Source organism: Martes martes (assembly GCF_963455335.1).
Source record: "Martes martes genome assembly, chromosome: 11".
Taxonomy (NCBI): Eukaryota; Metazoa; Chordata; class Mammalia; order Carnivora; family Mustelidae; genus Martes; species Martes martes.
This window is the reverse complement of record NC_137899.1, coordinates 88610204-88628775: the sequence shown is the minus strand read 5'-3', so window position 1 is coordinate 88628775 and position 18572 is coordinate 88610204. Positions and strand designations below refer to the sequence as shown.

Here is an 18572-nt window from a genome sequence, read left to right as displayed (position 1 = left end):
TTTCTGTCCTGGAGTGCCATGTTGGGAGATTTGTGCAAGGTGTGGTGGGGCACGAATAAGGGTAGCCTTGGGTAGGCAGAGTTGGAATGGAGTGGGGAAGTGATTTGGGCAGAGAAGGCGTTAGGATGTTTGAACTGGGTTATGAAAGGTGATTCCCTCCCACGGGGCCAGGGGAAAAGGCAGTATAGCCATGTGTAAAAGCAAAGAGACAGCATCCAAAAAGTAGCCGGTATGGGTAGAGAACGAGGTATGAAGTATTTAAGCAAAGGGCTGTGGAAATTGAGGTTGGTGAGTTAGGCCATGACCAAATGATGAGGAAGTCTTGAATGCTGTGCAGAAGAATTTGGACTTCTCTGTCAACAAAAGGTATGAAGGATTTTGCAGCAGGGAGTTACCATAATCAGATTTGCATTTTAGGAGGATTTTTGAGGGTACCATGAATTAGGCCAGGGGAAAGGGGATGAGAGAAGAAATGTGTTCATTGAATATTTAGGGGTTGAGGAATTTACAGCAAAGAGAATGAGGGAGAACAAAGAGTCAAAGCCAAGTCCTCTGTTCTGATTTAGAAAGCTGGATGGAAGTGGTGTCATTAATGAGTAAAGGAAAGCAAGAGGAAGAAGAGATTTTGGCAAACGTGAATTCAGTTTAGGACATGTTGGGTTTGAGGTGCTTGTGGTCTGTCCAAGAGGAGGTGTCCTTCCGGCAGTTCAGTGTGTAGGTCTAGCTTTTGGGACACACAGGTCTTGGGCTGGAGATAAAGGATTTAGAATGCGTTAATTTATGAACTGGAGTTAAAAGTCAAGGGAGTGGATGAGATGACCAACAAGAGCACTTAGAGTGAGAAGAGAATAAAGTCAAGGAAGCAGAGGTGGGGCCCTCTGGCGTTTAAGGGTAGGCAGGGAAGGGGAAGCCTGCAGCAAGATAGAGGATACGGCCAGAGTCCTAGGGCAGTCAGGGTAGTGAGAGGTCAGAAGAGCCAGTGGACGGGTTTCCACAAGAGGACAGTGACCAAAGGTGTTAGATGCTAAAGGGAAGCCATGTAACTTAGGTGTTTTATAAGTATAAAAGTTATTTGTATAAATACAAAAGGTTTGTTTGGTCATTGGTGACTTTTACAAGAACACTGCTGTGTTGGGGTATAAGCTAGCTAGATAGTAGTGAATCAAGGAAGTGCAAGTGGGAAGGTCTCTGTGGGTAGAGGAGAGGGATCGCCCGGTTACGTGGCCCAGAAACCTAGATGTCCTGATGACTTCTGCTTCACTTCCACATCTGATCAGATCCTGAATCTGCCAGTAAAACAGGGTCCTGAATGAAACCTTGAGACTCAGACTCCCTGGGTTTGAATCCTGGCTCCATTATTGATCAAATGTAAAATCCAGAGCAGATAAATAATCTAGCTGTGTTTCAGCTTCTCACCTATACAGTGACGGTAGTAAAACTATCTATTGCCTATGATTGTTAGGGATTAAATGAGGAAAGTGTTTTGTTTAGTGTAATGTCTGGCAGATAATAAGGAATCGGTGAATGTTAGCTATTTTGAATCCTAAGTATCTTTTGAGTGTGTTCCCTTTGGAGTACCATAATAGTTTTTTGGTTTTTTTTTTTTTACAGCTTTATTGTATAATTTACATATTATAAAATTCACCTGTTTCTGCGTACAAAACTTTTTAATAAATTTACTGAATTGTACAGCCATCAGCACAATCCAGTTTTAAAACATTCCCATCAAGCCAATAAGATCTCATTTTATAGTTAATCCAATAAGATTATAGTTAAACCAATAAGATGCCTATTTTATAGTTAATCCCCATTCCTATTCTAGCCTTAGGGATCTACCTCTCTACTCTCTATTTATGCAGAGTTGCCTTTTCTGGGCATTTCATATAAATGGAATTATAGAATATGTGGCCTTTTGTGTCTGGCTTTTTTCCCTTAATTGTTGTTTAAGTCTATCCATACTGTAGCATGTATCAGAACCTCACTTCTTTTTATCGCTGAATTGTATTCCATTGTATGGACACATAATGTTCTGTTTATCTATTCACCAGTAGACGGACATTTGCTTGGTTTCACTCCTGCTATCTTATGAATAATGCTGCTTTGAACATTCCTGTGCGAATCTTTGTGTGGACATATGTTTAATAGCTTCTTAATTGGTCCTTTAGCTTCCTTCAGGGGTCCTCCTGCTTCTGTTCTTGTCCCCGTCCAATCTGCTCTCTACACTGTAGCTAGAGTGATCTTTCTAAAAAGTAAGTCTGATCTTGTCACTGCCCTGCTTAAAATCTTTCAGAAGTGCCCAGTTGCCCTCAGAATCAGTTTAAACTGTTTCACTTGAAGGGTTTACTAGGCGTCTTCAGAATCTAAAACCGTATTTCCCTTTGCATCCTCTCTCACTGTTTCCGTCTCCCCCTCCTCAGCTTCCTGCTTCAGCCGTTCTTCCCGTTCATTCATAGTGTTTCAGTCATGTGTTTAGCCCCTCATCCAGTTAACCAGCTTATTGAGGCTCTGGGGACATAATAGGACAGCCAAATGCTAGCTTGCATGGAGCTTCCTTTTGAGTGTAAAAGGCAGACACACAAGAATGCCTCATACAGTGGCAAGTGCAATAAAGGAAATAAAAAGAATGGTATGATAGTACCTTGGGGGCTGAGGACTCTCAGAGCCTCTGCCTTATTGCAGACTGCCTACTTGTTATCTGTGCTTGGTGTCTGATGGTGGCAAGCCCTGTTTCTCATCTATACAGCCATGTGTTTCCCTCTTTCTGGAGTACTGTTATGCTACGTCTTCTCTTCCTAACACCTGTTTATCTTTCCCAGCGCCACGCCCAAAGCCTGGCTAGATGTCCTGTCCGTTATGCTTTCTGTATACTTCTGTTACAGGCCCGCTGACTTAGGTGGTGCCCTTCCCATTACATGTCACTGCCTGACGATTGTTTCTTCTACTCTACTTTAAGCAACTTGATGACTATGAAATACCACAAGTCTAGCCTAGTTCCTGGCACAGATGTGGTGCATAATAAAATCTGTTGAAAGAGCAATTGTTTGTGATTAGCTTGAACAGGAGGGAGGGAAGGATACCGTTTCTTCTGGGACTGGAGGGAAGGAAGGAGCTAAGACCTGTTGCTTGCAAAATTAATTTGTAGGATTAGGGGAGGAAAGTCAAAGGAGTTTTCTTGGCTTACATTTTCTCAGAGATTATAGTTTAATGCACTGTACAAAATGAGAGGAGTTATTTATAATGAGCAATTAGCAGAGCATTAGAAGAAATAAAGAAATAGTGCTGTGGGGTGCATCTTGAAATCTTAAAACTGCTCTTCCTTGCTTCCAGTTTTACAGCTATTAGATTTCTTTAGGCCTTTTGTTATACATATTGATGTGGATGACTGCATTACTTGGATGCTGTGGTACCATTTTCTTTCTTAGAAGTTTTTTTATAATTGATTTTGTTTTGATGTTGCCTTTTCAGCTTTCGGAAAATGTGATTGATCGCATGAAGGAAACCTCCCCATCTGGTTCGAAGTCTCAGCGGCATTCTGGTGCGTATGGTGCCTCTGGTATTTCAAAATTTTAATTTTAGATTTTTTAGTAGGAAAATTGAGAGATAAAAGTTTACTTGATAGTCAATTCTTTTGCACTTCTTTCTCTCTATTGTTATCTGGATGTTTGGCTTTTTATATGGAATTATTAGAAATCTGTACCAGGGTTTCTTTTAAAACATTTTGTAAGAAAAGGAGAATGAATTGACTATTAAGCAGTCTTGGGAGGATGTTTTTCCTCGTCCAGCTTCTGAATCCTCTATTAAGCTTTGGCAGGTTATGTCATAACTTTTGTGAAATGGATTACTTATGGGAATATTACAGATTTAGGAGCAAATATTTATACTAAAATGAACCCAGAAACAGTTGATTTACTATTTGCAAATTGCAAACTATCTCCAGTGCTTTAATTTTCTAATAGATTTCTTCTAAGTTTATAAACAGTTTATTTCTCCTCCGTCTTAATTATTGATGAAAATAAGATGTTAAATGACATTTATAGAGAATTATTAAGCCTCATTTTATCTGTGGATCCTGTGGTCTAAGAAACTATCTCCCTTTTCTTTGCTCTCCTCTACCCCATCCATTTATTTGTCCAGCAAATATTTATTGAGCACCTGCTATGTGTCTGGTACTGTTCTTGTTGCTGCCCAGTTTGATGGATGGACATGCTGTTTATTGGAGAAATGGTAATGAGAAAATAATCGAGATGATTAATCTTGGTCTAAGTAGTTTCTGTGTTTATTAGGAAGGGTATTATGTGGCAAATCTGCCTCCAGACTGAAATACATTGAGAAAGATGGGATGCTGCCCAAATGCCATTCACTTGGGGACAGTTGTGACCTTACTAATCATTACTTGTAACCATGAATTGAGCTTCTGATATGTTTGAAGCAGAGGCTAAGAGATGAATAAGAAATAGTTGAGTAATAAGTCATGAATAAGAAGTAGTTCTTGCGCTTACGAAAATCCTTTTTCAGTGGGAGCATTAAGAGGGGTTCAGTGTTCATTAATGTTAGAAAGTGACCACTCCCTCCTTGCTGGAAATCCTTTCTTTGGCTTCTGGACCACACTGTTGGTTTTCCTCCCACCTTACTGGCATCTTCCGCCCAGTTGTCTTTGCTGAATGCCACTAAGTAATCTCATCCACTTGTATGGCTTTTGAATGGTAGTGTAGCTGTGTGGGACTCCCACAGTTGTATCGCTGGCCCTGACCTTTCCCTGAAACAAAACATACATAACTGCCTACTTGAAATCTCCGCTTTCAGATCCTCAACGTATAACATCTCCAAAACAAGCCTTTCTGTTCTTCCCCAGACTTGCTTTTCTGTGTCTTTCCCAGTAAATGCACAGGTGGTTAAGCGCCCAATCTGGACCCTATCCTTTCCTTACTCCTTACATTAGGCCATAAGCCAGGTCTGTCCGTCTCTCTGCACAACACATCTGAGTATGGCCCTTTCACGTATGTCTTTGTGGCTGCAGTCCTGACCCAGACAAGCAGTGGCTTGCACCTTGCCTTCTTAGGAGCCTCGTAACTGGCTCCCTTTTCCTCTCTCATCCCCTTACACTTTGCCATGCGATCTTGGAAATTGGGCCTTAGCAATGTGGAAAAAAAAAATTAATCAGTCCGTGTCACATCCCAGTGGTGGCTCTCCATGGTACATGGACTATAATTTGAACAGCTTTCCCTGGCTTCCATGGAGGCACACCATGACTGGACTCTGTTTTTCATCTCATCATTTATCATCTCCTACCACCCTTCTTTTACTTGTGCACAGTGGCTGTCATCTCCACCAGAAGATAAGCTCCAGGGACCTTGTCCCTTCTCTGTTTGTTCACAGCAGAATTCCCAGCTCCTAGGTTAGTTCCTAGTGCTTAGTGTTGAGTTACTTTAGGGCAGATGCTATATATATATATATATATATATATATATATATATACACACACACACATACATACACACACATACACATACACACACACACACACACATATATATGTATATACATACATACATACATACACACACACTTGTTTTTTTAGAGAGAGAGAGCAGGTGCACATGTGAGTTGGGGAATGGAGGGGCAGAGGGAGAGAATCTCAACCAGGCTCCACGCCCAGCATGGAACCTGACATGGGGCTTGATTTCACAATCTTGAGATAGTGACCTGAGCTGAAGTCGAGAGTCGGATGCTTAACCAACTAAGCCATCCAAGCACCCCCATTATACATTTTTAAAGTAGCTACTCATGATCATTCTGGAATATAGTTCTATAAATTTAATTCAGGTGACATTTATTGAACATCCACTATTGTGCAAATAATTAGGGTCTGTGTTTTGAGAGGACACAGAAACAGAAAAAAAAATCTTCCCTTTCAAAAAGTTAGGGGTTTTGGGCAGAAACAACTAAGTATATAAGAAAGACAGAAGCGTAGGGGCGCCCGGGTGGCTCAATGGGTTAAACCTCTGCCTTCGGCTCAGGTCTTGATCTGAGTCCTGGGATCGAGCTCCACGTCAGGCTCTCTGCTCAGCGGGGAGCCTGCTTCCTCCTCTCTCTCTGCCTGTCTCTCTGCCTACTTGTGATCTGTCTGTCAAATAAATAAATAAAATCTTTAAAAAAAATTAAAAAAAATTAAGAGAAACCTAGACAGAATAACTTTTGGTGTGTAGATTTTTTTTTAAGTTGGAGTTTGATCTAAAATATGATTTGTTCTAGGTAGATTTCTGCCTGCTGTGTTGGGGAGAGAGGATGATAATGGTGATGACAGTGAAGAAATAATGAAGGAATAGTAATAAATAATACTTAAATAATGTTATTTGTGTGCCTGGCACTCTGTTAAATCCTTTATATGTCTTATCTCACTTGATCCTTACAACCCTTTGAAGAAGGGACTGTTATTGGCCCGCTTTACATAGAAGGAAACGAAACTTGACATGATTAATTTTCTTGCCCAAAGTCACAAAGCTGGTAGGCAGTGGAGGCGACAGTTGAATTCAACTGTCTTTGACTCTGAGCCACTCTGTTTTATTATAAGCTGCAGGACACTTTGCTAATTTTTATGGAAGGAAAGTGACAGAATCTAGTTGGAGGAAAAGAGCTCCCTTCTAGTGACGTGCTGTTTGAGTATAGAAACAACCTTCTTTCTGTAAGTGATTGTTGCTTCTAGCTTTTCCCCACATTGGTTCTCATTGAGTAATGTGTGGAGGGAGAGGTATTTTCCTTCTCGCGTTGGTTTCTTGAACTGATACTTCGAGAGAATGGGTATGAGTGGGAAGGCTCTCTCTGAATGTTCCTGGTCTGGCCTGCCGGGCATGACTGGACATTGTGGTGCACCCTGGCTGTGCTGAGGGATCTGTCCCTTCCCAGTTCTAGGTTTGACATGACTGATGGATGCTGGTCCCTGACCACCCTGGGCACTGAGCACTCTTGGAATCCTCATGTTTTGGTGGTCAGGCTAGAGCTGAACTCCAGATGGTAGCTGCTACTCACATGTGGCTGTGAAGAGTTAAATTCAAATTAATTAAAATAAAGTAAAATTGACATTTTAGCTCCTCAGTTGCACTTGTCATATTTTAGTGCTCAGTAACTGCTCGCAGCTGGTGGCTACCTTGTCGGACAGTGCAGATACATCGTTGCAGAAAGTTCTTTTGTACAGTCCGGTCTGGAATACATCAGGGCATGGCTTTGGGACCTTCATCAGATGATTTTGATGGCATGATGGAGGTCATGGAACTCGGTGGCACTGTGTGTTAGTGAATCTTGTTGCCTGCCTTTCCAATATCCCAGCTCCTCCCCCAGGACTGTGGGTAAATGGACACTTCTGGGAATATGTCCCTGGGGTGTACTGTCTGCCCCGCAAGCTTCCTGACCCGTGTGTTGTGGGTGTTTTGGAGATACTGATTCCCTGGACTCTCGAGTAGCTGGGGAACACCTGTACCCTCACGTCCCACCCAAATACTTGCCTTTTCTGTCTGTACCGTGATGTGGTACACGATGCAGCCCTCTGAGTAGAATATCTCCCTAACCTCTTCCAACCCAACTAAAGAGAAGAGCCAAGATCTGGTATGCTGTTGAAATGATCTTGCCTTTAGGTTAAGAATGCAATTAGGCTATGATTGTGCAAATTAACAGAGATTTATTCTTATTAAAATTAAAAAAAAAGTGTTTATAAAAGTAGAAAGCCTCAGAGTTTACATTCTTTTCCGCATTTGTCTCATTTGGGGGTTTCAGTTAATGCTCAGTAATAGATTTCTTAAGATTTATAACTTAGATGTGTTATGAAATACTTTTTCAAGTCTATAAAAATATATTGATAAAAATGTCACCAGCCTTTTCTACATTTTTCAGTGTCAAGTAAATTATATATTAAATGTGAGTTGAATTTTTAATATGCATTAAAATACCTTCTTCCTCATAGGAGTCTAATTCGTCCCACCCCTAGGCTATTCATACGTGTGGATATAGGGCAGCGTGTTTGATGGACTGAGAGCCTTGGGATTTCTGTATATAGGAACTAAGTTTTGTGATATATATAGTTTCGAGAATATAATTTATGTTATAAGAAAGTGAGTTCCTCCAAAGATTTTACTGAAACTTTTTTTTTTTGCCAAACCTTGAACCAGATCAGTGAGTCGTTACAATAAGTATTTGCATGTAAAGCTATTCAGGCAAAATAATATAATATGTGACACACAGCAGATTGTAATGCCACTTTAATAAATGAATGTGCTCTGAAGAACTTAACTGTGTCCTCGCTGCCTATGACTCTTCGCTGTGTTAATGTGTTATCCCAGCTGTTGGTTGGCTTTTACACCAGGGAGTTTTTTTTTTTAGGCTGTCTTAAGGGGATACTATTGTACTAGTTATACACTGACCTTTTCATTAACGTCTTGCATCTTTTGATTTTAAAAAACAGTGTTGGATATTGATTTTCTTCACTTCCACCCCGATCCTTCCATTTTTCTGGCTTATGGGGAGGTCAGACCTCTCATGCTTGACCATACCTGATGTTGAGGAAACTCTGTCCCCAAATCGATAGGGAAAAACCAGGCAGGAAATGATATTAGGACACTATTTGTCAGTTTCCTAAGTCCCTAGCAACCAGATGAAAATGAAGCATCTGGAAAAAAAGACAAATGAACTCCCTTTTATTATTATCCTCCCTGTGCAAGTTTCTCTGTACATTTCTTGTCATTGTAAAAAATAAGAAAGATTTGCCGATTTGTGTTAAGTACATCACTGAGATCACTAAGTATTTGGCAGCCTTAACAAATTGCAGGAAACCAATTTAAGCTGGAAATAGAACAGCCCAAACTGAACAGCCAATTTAGGGAAACAGATTCATCTATATGTTCTATGTGTTTTTCTCCCAGAATCTGGCCCTCTTAAGTTATTTTTAAACAGCTCTTTAAGGCCTATTTAGATATAACACAGTAGGGAGAGATCACAGTAAACAAGTTGTGCTTGTTCCTTTGACTTCAGTTGCAAGAACGGAATGTCTAGGTTTCCAACTTTTCATATACAAAACTCTTTCGATGTCAGTTTCTCAACTCTGCACTTTTTGTGCCATAATAGATAATTTGTCTGACAGTCCCTGAAAGAAAGTTCAATGTACACTATTGACTTAGAGGTTTTATTTATTTATTTATTTATTTATAAAGATTTTACTTACCCATTTGTCAGAGAGAGAGAGAGAGAGAGAGTGCACGTGCGTGAGGGTGAGCACAAGCAGGCAGAGGGGCAGAGAGAGAAGCAGACTCCCTGCCGAGCAAGGAGCCGGATGTGGGACTCGATATCAGGATGGTGGGATCATGACCTGAGCCAAAGGCAGACACTTCACAACTGAGCCACCCAGGCATCCCGACTTAAAGGTTTTCAGTCAAATTCTGTAGTCAGTATATTCTGCTCTTAAAAAAATAAATCCACAGTCTATGTTTAATGGGTGGTTGAACTCATATTGTTAATTCCATCCATCAGCAAGTACTAGCATAGCAGCGATCTTTGGCTTCAAGGAATTGTTACTTTGGTCAAAACCTATTTAACATTATACTGTAATAGATAAATACTAGTTTAGTACCCTTCACCTGCTCAGCTAATATTTTTGAGTTGGCGAATTTGTAAGGGAGATAGAATATGTAAGAAGTAAAGAACATGTTTTAGGAATTCAGAGAAGGTCAAGAGCTTGGGCAGACAGGTCACGGGGTGGGGAGTGTTGGTGTTGAAGGTGTTCAATAGTGTCAGTGCACAGACCTGAATAATTTAGATGAAGGGTACGTGAAGGGTAAGGGAAGGAAGATTGGGGAAGTTAAGGAGTTCCCTTTTATCCTGTAGGGTCTAGTGGCTACTGAGCACTTCCATTTAATTTTAGGATGCAAGTATAGAAAGTTGCATTCGTTGCTACTTTTCAAATACACTCAGATATTAATAACGCTTTTATGGCTAAAAAATGCAGTGCTGATTTTCCCATTGATATTTTTATATTTAACAAATCTAAATTGTAAGAATATATGTTTTCTACTAGACTACTAAATAAAATCATTCTCGTTTTCATGAAAAAACAAGCAGCCTCGTAAGCATTTTTATTTGTCCTTAATCCGCCCTATGGCAAAAAAATAAAAAAAATTAAAAAACCCAAGAAACAAAGTTGCCCTCAGCTGCTTGAGGACACAACAGATGATTTCCGAGCAGGGCAGGTGAAATGATGCCAGTGGGTTCTTGGGTAAAGTAGAGGATGTGTTGGAAGTTAGAGATGGGGACGACCACCTTGTGCGGTGGAGATGGAAGGGACCAAGGCGAAGAAGCATGTGGCTGGATCTGGTCCTGAGGCCACAGGGCTGGTTAGTGGCATTCCTGGACTTGAACTTCAGTCCTTGCTCCCCTTGGTCTAGGGCACCTTCCTCGGTGTCCCTTGATTTGTCACTCTTTTGTTTATTTATTTTTGAGAAACCGGCGTAAATTTAAACCCACTTTATTTTAAAATTGAGAGCAATGGCTCCATCTTAAAAATGGAATAAAAAAATCATTGACAGTGTGGATGGTGAAATGGGAGTCATGCAGAAAAGAAAAAGCTCCAGGCGTAGAGGAAGGGAATTAGAGATGCTTAGTAGGTTCTGAAATGCTGGTGAGTCACACCTTCCCATAGTTTTACGTGACTTAGAACTTCTGCCCTCTGATTTCTGGGTTAACTGATTGACCACCGGCTGAGCCGCTTTTTATGAAGTCTTCGGAGGCCCATGCCCTGTGACTGGTGTAGCATAATTGCATTAGTGTTTCCAAGGAGTATGAAATCAAGTGGGCCAGAAATTCCTTACCTGTTCCTTCTTTACTAGAAAGAAGAAGCTATTTTCTTAGGTGCATTGCATACCGCAGATTAGAAATACAGGAACGCCATGGGGTCACAGTACTCAGGAGCTGGAAGGAAGGAATGTCAGTGACCGCAGGGAAGGAAGGAGCAAAGCCGTATTGAAGAAGCGCCCCTCTTACTGCTGCCATAGATTTTGACACTGAAGTGAGTCGTGGGACAGTGGATTGTGTTTTCTCATAGAGCAAGTGTTGTTATTGGGCATAACAATCGAGTAAATCATGCCTAGTACCAACGATAAATCATAAACCACAAAGAGAGAACCACTCTGAAGTATAAATTTTATAATCATGCTTCAAGAGTTATAAAGTAAAATACCAGACAATTGTTTATAAAAGCAGCCCTAATGGATTATAACATGTAGGACACGCAGCACATAAAAATACTATCTTTGATGTAGATTTAATATGCCATTTGTAAAATAAACACTTGACTAACGGTATCTTTGCCTTTCTTAGAATTTGATAGACTTTGAGAGCATCATCTGGGTGGCCCTGATCTCGTAAAATAAATTGCCCAAGAGCATTTCCAGTGTACATTTTTCTACCGAATGCTGAGGTATTCAAAATCAATCCGTGGACCCTCTAGCTGTCCACCAAATAGTAGGTTGTTGTTGATGATGATGATGTTTTCCCGTGTAAAAAACATTTTAAAAAGTAAGGTCTGACCCTGCATCTCATTTCTTCCCTCTACCCTGTCCTGTCTCCCTGGTTTATTTGGAATTACACGTGCAGTACTCTGTATTAGGCCACATCAGGGCTACCAGAGAACAATAAGTGCTTTCACGTTCCCTTTTCAACCTGTTCTGCCCCCAGGCCTGCTTGATGCTTTGTTGACAGCTGTTGCCTTGCTTGAGTGTTTCTTGAAAAGCTTCGGGAACCCGGGGGGGGGGGGGGGGGGGGGATCATTACAGTGAGACTCTTCAGACATCTCCACGGAATGGCTGCGGCTCGCTTCAGACGAGGTTCTGGTTCCGTGGGCCCTGGGTCCCCTGACTGCATAATTGGAATGTGGGCTTTAATTAGCCAGCCGCAGATGACTGGCGCTTGGAATTACTTTACAGGCAGTAATGGTAACTATCGCCTTACTTAAAGGCATGAGGTAGTTAGAACATCCCGTGGATTGTGTGGTGGGGAGGCAGAGGCTGCGGAAAGCCCCCGTGTGGGGACTGTGTTGGCAGGACCCGTGGACTCTTGTCCCATGAGCCAGTGCCGCTGCTCTGCTCCTCGCCTCGCGCTCCCTTGCTCTCTCCTTATTTTTTTGCTGGTCTGTGCCCCTTGTGGCTGTGGTCCTGCAGGGGACACCTGCAAGCCTCGCTCCGTATTTGATGAGCAGGTTTCAGGTTCTACAGTTTCTCCAGTCCCTGGTGTCATTGACTCAGCGGCTGCCATCTTCTCTCTCCTGCCATGTTCTAGCACTCTCTTGCTTGGGGTCCTGGCCTTCAGCCTTGCGGTTCCCAGTCTCTTCTCACTGTTAGAGTGTAGGACCAGTCATGCCATTCCCCTGTTTAATGCTTGAGAGGATGACCTCTAGGATGACCTCAATTTCTTTTACGTAGCCAGCACGTCCTGCGTAATCTCTCTGCTGCTTTCTCTCTTCCCTCTCGTCCCAGGCCCACCTGTCTCATGTCAAACTCTTGTCTAGTCCTACCAAAGTTCTTGAGTGTCCTTGAACATGGCCCTTTTGGGTTTTTGACTGTGTGTGAACTTCTGTGTGAGCACTGTTCCTCCAGCTGTCTTCCCCGGCCCCAGCCCCACCTCACCCACTTGCCTTCTGTCTGGCCAACCCTCCCTCCTTGTTCACATGGCTGCCTGGAAATCACTGACTCCAGGAAGTATTTCCTGACTCCAGGTCTGGGTTAGATGCCCCTCCTGGATGGCTCCCAGCTCCGTGCGTGTGCTTCCCCTGTCCCAGCACTGGTCCCCTAGAGGTGCGCTTGCCCATTTACTCAGCCCTGTCCCTCAGGTGCCACAGCTTGTCTTCACTTGTGGGTGCTCTCGGGACCTCCTTCTGTGGCATTTCTTTCAGTACTTTCCTTTGCCTTGTTGGCGACCTGTCTGCTGAGGTGAAAAGCAGTTAGGGTCTGTCTTCACTATAGATAAGCATTGACCTGTTGAGGTGAGAAGATTAGGAAAACTGGGATTAAAAAATGTCTCAGAGGGCTGAGGAGATTCATTTTTCCATCATCTCAGGGCCAACTTCCCACATCGATACCTTTTTGAAGAATCTCCTGTTCTTGTATCATTAAGTCTACAGTACTGATCTCGTTATAGTATATGCTTCATTATATTTTAGCTACTGGTTTAGTTGTCAGTCTTTCCTACTGAAGTGTGAGCCTTTGAGGTCAGGGAGTGCTTGTTCCTCATCTTGTGTACCCTCAACCACGGTGACTAATTATGATACCTGCTTAGGGAATGAATGAGCTAAAGCCAATCAGGTCATGAAGCCTGGTATGTACACATGCACATGTCAGCTAGACGCAAGGTGGAAAAGGGATCCTTCTTTTAAACTTGTTCCCTGGGTGTGGGTATGAGGGTCTTCACCAGGCCCAGGATGGTGGCCATACAATGCATTGCCAGTTTTTGGTCTTAACTGTAGAAAACCCAGTGAAACCCAGTTGTAAGAGATAACTTTCTTGAGCACCATCTTGAGCTCAGTTTGTGGAGGTAGTGTCTGGGGAGTGGGGCCCTGATTTGGAAATGTTGATGTGACGTTTTCATGTCCCACTCCTAGTTATTAATTCAGAAATGAAATAATCTGCATAGATTCTGCCAAGTTTTGGGGCAGGCTGAAGAAGGTTGGGATTTTTCTCCTCTAGGACCCTCCGCTCTTAGTTCTTGGTACCCTTCTCACTTTCCTTCTCTGTTAGGTCAAAGCTAATCTGACATTCGTCCCTCTGCCCTGGAATTTTAAGATAAGAGTTTTTAGGTTGTTTAGATCAGACCTCTGACTTTGCAAAGCAGCTACTCAGCCCTGGCAGCCTCTTCCAGGGGGACCTTCTACTGTCTTTCTGTTGTTAAAACTCTGGGACCCTTGAAAGTAGAGCTCCATTTCACCCTCTCTTCTTTCTGGGCGGCTGTTCCCATGCTGGATCTCCATTCCTGACTCAACTGTTAATCACTCTTGTCTTCCAGAAAGGCTGGTCTCTCTGCTCTCACTGACTGCAAGTCCTTGGGTCCAGCTCTTTGAAGCCTAGGGGTTTTGGTGCCTGGAAGCTCAGGAACTTCGAGGTTTTAGGGATTGGAAGGAAGACCCACTGCTTGTGTCCTCTCAGGCCAGTGTAGAGGAGACTGTGAGACCAAAAAGCTGGCTTGCCTGTGTGTTCACACACACACACACAGATAGCTAAGCAGTAACTAACAGTGATAAAAGAAAAACTTCCAAGAATTTGGCTGAGCTCATATGAGTCTCTACTCAAGGCATCCCTTTTTCACCTTATTGCCATGTACTATGGTAATGATAATGCATATAATTATATCAGATTGGCTTTACCCTACATTTTATTTGGTAGTTATGCTAAATTGTTCAGATGCAATTAGTCTTTGTTATTGACGTAACAGTCATCTCATTACTTTGAAAAATAAGGTAAATATTGATTGCCGTGTGTCATTTTTGAGGATGGACCTGAAGAATTATAAGAAAATCAATTACCATAATCAGGATAGATTTAAGTAAAAAAAATATAAAGCAGTGTTTGAGATTTTCAACTCCCCCAAAACATTTTTATTGTTTTATTAATGCAACCAGCAAAGTTATGGATTCTGAATGTTGTCTTTACAGTTATTTAAACAAATTGTTTTAGCAAAAACACTTCCAAAGCTCTCAATTCATTTCCCTTCCTCACTGTGTGTGTGCACACTTGCAGACATCATAGCGCTGATCAACTCTGTTTTCTTTTCCTCAGATAGGAAGAATGAGGTTACCCAAGGAGCTTTGGTTTAATTTTGTGGGAAAGCCTGGACACCCATTGGGCACAGGGTGTTTCTTCAATTTTTTAAAGTAACATGGTGACTTCTCTGGGAATCTCACAAGACTGAGCCCATAAACTGCCTTTGTGACATCTTTATAAAATTTTTCTGAAAAGGTTCCTTTAATACTTTCTTAGAAACTTTTCAGAGTGATTATTATAAGATTATGGGAAGTTATAATCCTCTTTCAGTGACTGTTCCTTGACCTTTGACATACTTTATTAGTTTTTTAATAAAAAATCTTTGAGAAAACAGGGACTGTATAATTAAAAAATAATTTTTATTGAGCCTGATAAACATGCAAATGATAAATTAGTCCCTCTAATTTTTTCCTCTTATTAAACATTTTATGTCTATTGACATAGCCGTTGTTTCATGATTCACGTTCATCTTTTTGCAAAATGATGTCTGCAAAAATGACAGTAAAATTTAAAAACAGTGATTTTTAAAAAATTGCTTATTTTTACTGCTCATTATTGCTTACAGGACTTTGAACTGAAACTTTTTAAGGCTATGTTATCTTTTAATTGCGAACTACCCTCTTCTCCATCCAAGTAAAATTCTTGCAGGTGAACCTTCCCAGAGGCCTCTGTATTGCCCAGGTCTGCAACATTATTTCTGATATGCCCAGAAGGTAATGGTCTGCACCAGGCTAACCAGACCCAGGAGGGAGGCTGCAGAGGCTGACCGACATCACCACCTCTTTCCCTGCAGTGACACAGTGCAATGGTGATTCCAGCGTGAACGGGACTCTAGAGGAAGGGAACCCGTTTCTTCAAATAGGAAATGGAAAGGTTGTAGCTGAACTACCTTTGAATAGAAGGGTCTGTGAGTGTGTGTATGTGTGCGCACGCGCGTGTGGGCACACAGTGTATGTTTAGTGTTCAAAGAGCTTTTGCCACTTAATAGTTGTGTGATCTTGTCTTATCTCTGAGTCCTCCAGGATAAAACGGAGAGACTAATTTCACATGGTCGCCATGGAGACTCAATGAGATAATGTACAGGTGCTGAAATACAGCAGCAGGTCATCAATATATGTCCCTCTGTTAACACAGCATTCAGGCCTCTGACTTCACTGCCACCCTTCACACACTCCAGGGTGACTCTGCCAGTCTTTCTGTCGACTCTTTGCCTTTCACTTGGTGTTCTGTTCCCTTGTCCCAACAAGCATCTGTTGAGTCCTGGCTGTGTGTCAGACACTGTACTGAGTGCTGGGCTTCCATAGCTGAATTAGGTGGAGCAGTGCAGTGTGGGCTATAATGCAGATACACATGTAGCATCAAGAATTAAGGACTAGCTCTGCCTGGGGAGGTCAGGGTAGACATGAAAGAGGTGGTGATACTTGAGCTGAATATTGAAGGATGAATAGGAGTTCCTATCTATCAGACATAATGGAATCGATGATGGGGAATGATGGGAAGAGAAGGGGGCCCAATTCTCTCTTCTTGGGAGAAGACATGGTGGTTATAGCAGTTAGAATCATAAAGGGCTGAATGATGTCTAGGAATTAAATTAGTTATATTTATTTGGAATGCAGGCACTGAGTGGGAGATTAGGGTACAAGGAGTAATTATAGATGGAATAATCAAACTAAGGAGTGTGGATTTACTTCTGTAGGAAAAGACTCCATTCTTATGTTTCTATACCTGATTTTAACTGTTCTGTGTGTATATATGATCAAGTCTATTTGAAGTTCACCTTATCAGAACTTCTCTTGTTCCTATTTACCTGGCCTTCCTCTGAACACGTGATACTTTATATTTTTCCCTTGGCAGTCACCATTTCCACACAAGTAATAAGTTACTTATCAATAGCTTTGTTGTTTTACTTATCAATAGCTCTTACTCTTCAGTAAGCTCCTTGAAGGCAGAATTCACACCTGAGAGCCCCCCGGGTCCCACTGTGACCTGTCTGGCATCTGCCTCACCTGTAGAGGGTGCTTAAGAATGGAAGGGCCCAGAGCATCCCCAACTTCTTCAAAATACTTTTGACCTCAGAAACATTGTGTTCAATGAGAGAAGCCAGTTACAAAAAAGAACAAAACACATATGATCCCATTTTTATGAAAAATGTCTCGTGTAAGCACATCTCCAGAGAAGGAAAGTAAATTACTGGTTGCCTAGGGCCTGTGGGGGTGCAGGTGGCGAGAATGGCGATGCCTGCTGATGGTTGCAGAACTCTGTGAGCCTGCTAACAGCCACTGACCCTGTATACTTTAGATGGGTGAGTTTTATTTTCTTTTATTTTTTTAGAGGGGTGAATTTTATGATATAGAAACTTTATTTCAATAAAGCTTTAAAATCTTTTTTTTTCCAATTTTTTAATTTTTTTATAAACATATAATGTATTTTTATCCCCAGGGGTACAGGTCTGTGAATCGCCAGGTTTATACACTTCACAGCCCTCACCATAGCACATACCCTCCCCAATGTCCATAACCCCACCCCACTCTCCCGACCCCCCTCCCCCCAGCAACCCTCAGTCTGTTTTGTGAGATTAAGAGTCACTTATGGTTTGTCTCCCTCCCGATCCCATCTTGTTTCATTTATTCTTCTCCTACCCCTCAACCCCCCATGTTGGATCTCCACTTCCTCATATCAGGGAGATCATATGATAGTTGTCTTTCTCCCACTGACTTATTTCACCAAGCGTGATACCCTCTAGTTCCATCCACGTCGTCGCAAATGGCAAGATTTCATTTCTTTTGATGGCTGCATAGTATTCCTGTGTGTATATATATCACATCTTCTTTATCCATTCATCTGTTGATGGACATCTAGGTTCTTTCCATAGTTTGGCTATTGTAGACATTGCTGCTATAAACATTTGGGTGCATGTGGCCCTTCGGATCACTACGTTCGTATCTTTAGGGTAAATACCCATTAGTGCAATTGCTGGGTCATAGGGTAGTTCTATTTTCAACTTTTTGAGGAACCTCCATGCTGTTTTCCAGATTGGTTGCACCAGTAAAGCTTTAAAATCTTGTCAGGTTTTTAAAAGAGTATCTTCAATGCATATTTTTTCCTGTTCCCATGTTTACAATATTCACTTAAGGACTTGCATTATGATATTTCTTACTCTGTTTTAAAATTTTGGCTTGGAACTCAGTAGAATGTAAGTGAAGTAGAGCTTTGGGAATTTAGTACCCCTTCAGAGATGCAAGGGAGTACAAGGGGAACCTTCTGGGGAGCCTATGTGGGGACCTCATTCTCTTATGAGTTATTTTAGTATCAGTGAAATGGATTTGTTGGATATAATTGAACAGTGTATTTTTATTTTTCAAGTTTTTTTTTTTTTTATAGATTTTTTTTTTTTTTAATTTTATTTATTTATTTGAGAGAGAGAGATGACAAGTAGGCAGAGAGGCAGGCAGAGAGAGAGGGGGAAGCAGGCTCCCTGCCGAGCAGAGAGCCCGATGCGGGGCTAGATCCCAGGACCCTGAGATCACGACCCGGGCCGAAGGCAGAGGCTTAACCCACTGAGCCACCCAGGTGCCCCTATTTTTCAAGTTTTTGAAGAAGTTTGTCTTCAGTGCATTCATGCCAATGCGTTGCTTTGTCTTAATAAAAAGAAATACAGCATCTGTAGAGAGGTAGAAGGAATGGCGTTTTCTGTCACCTTCAGAATAAAGAGAGGTACATATGGTGTGTTTCTTAGCCTGTCAGTCTTGTATCTCTCATTAACGGGTACTTTATTTTTTACAGTCT

General features: G+C 41.7%; 1 protein-coding gene across 2 annotated transcripts in view; it reads left to right on the top strand.

Moving 5' to 3' along the window:
* CHCHD3 (coiled-coil-helix-coiled-coil-helix domain containing 3) overlaps positions 1-18572 on the top strand; it is a 278794-nt gene that overhangs the window by 8942 nt on the left and 251280 nt on the right. For both annotated transcript variants that reach the window (XM_080818064.1, XM_080818065.1), the window contains exon 2: positions 3466-3535. In XM_080818064.1, the coding sequence (XP_080674190.1) occupies positions 3466-3535 (70 nt within the window). The remainder of the gene's footprint in view (positions 1-3465; positions 3536-18572) is intronic.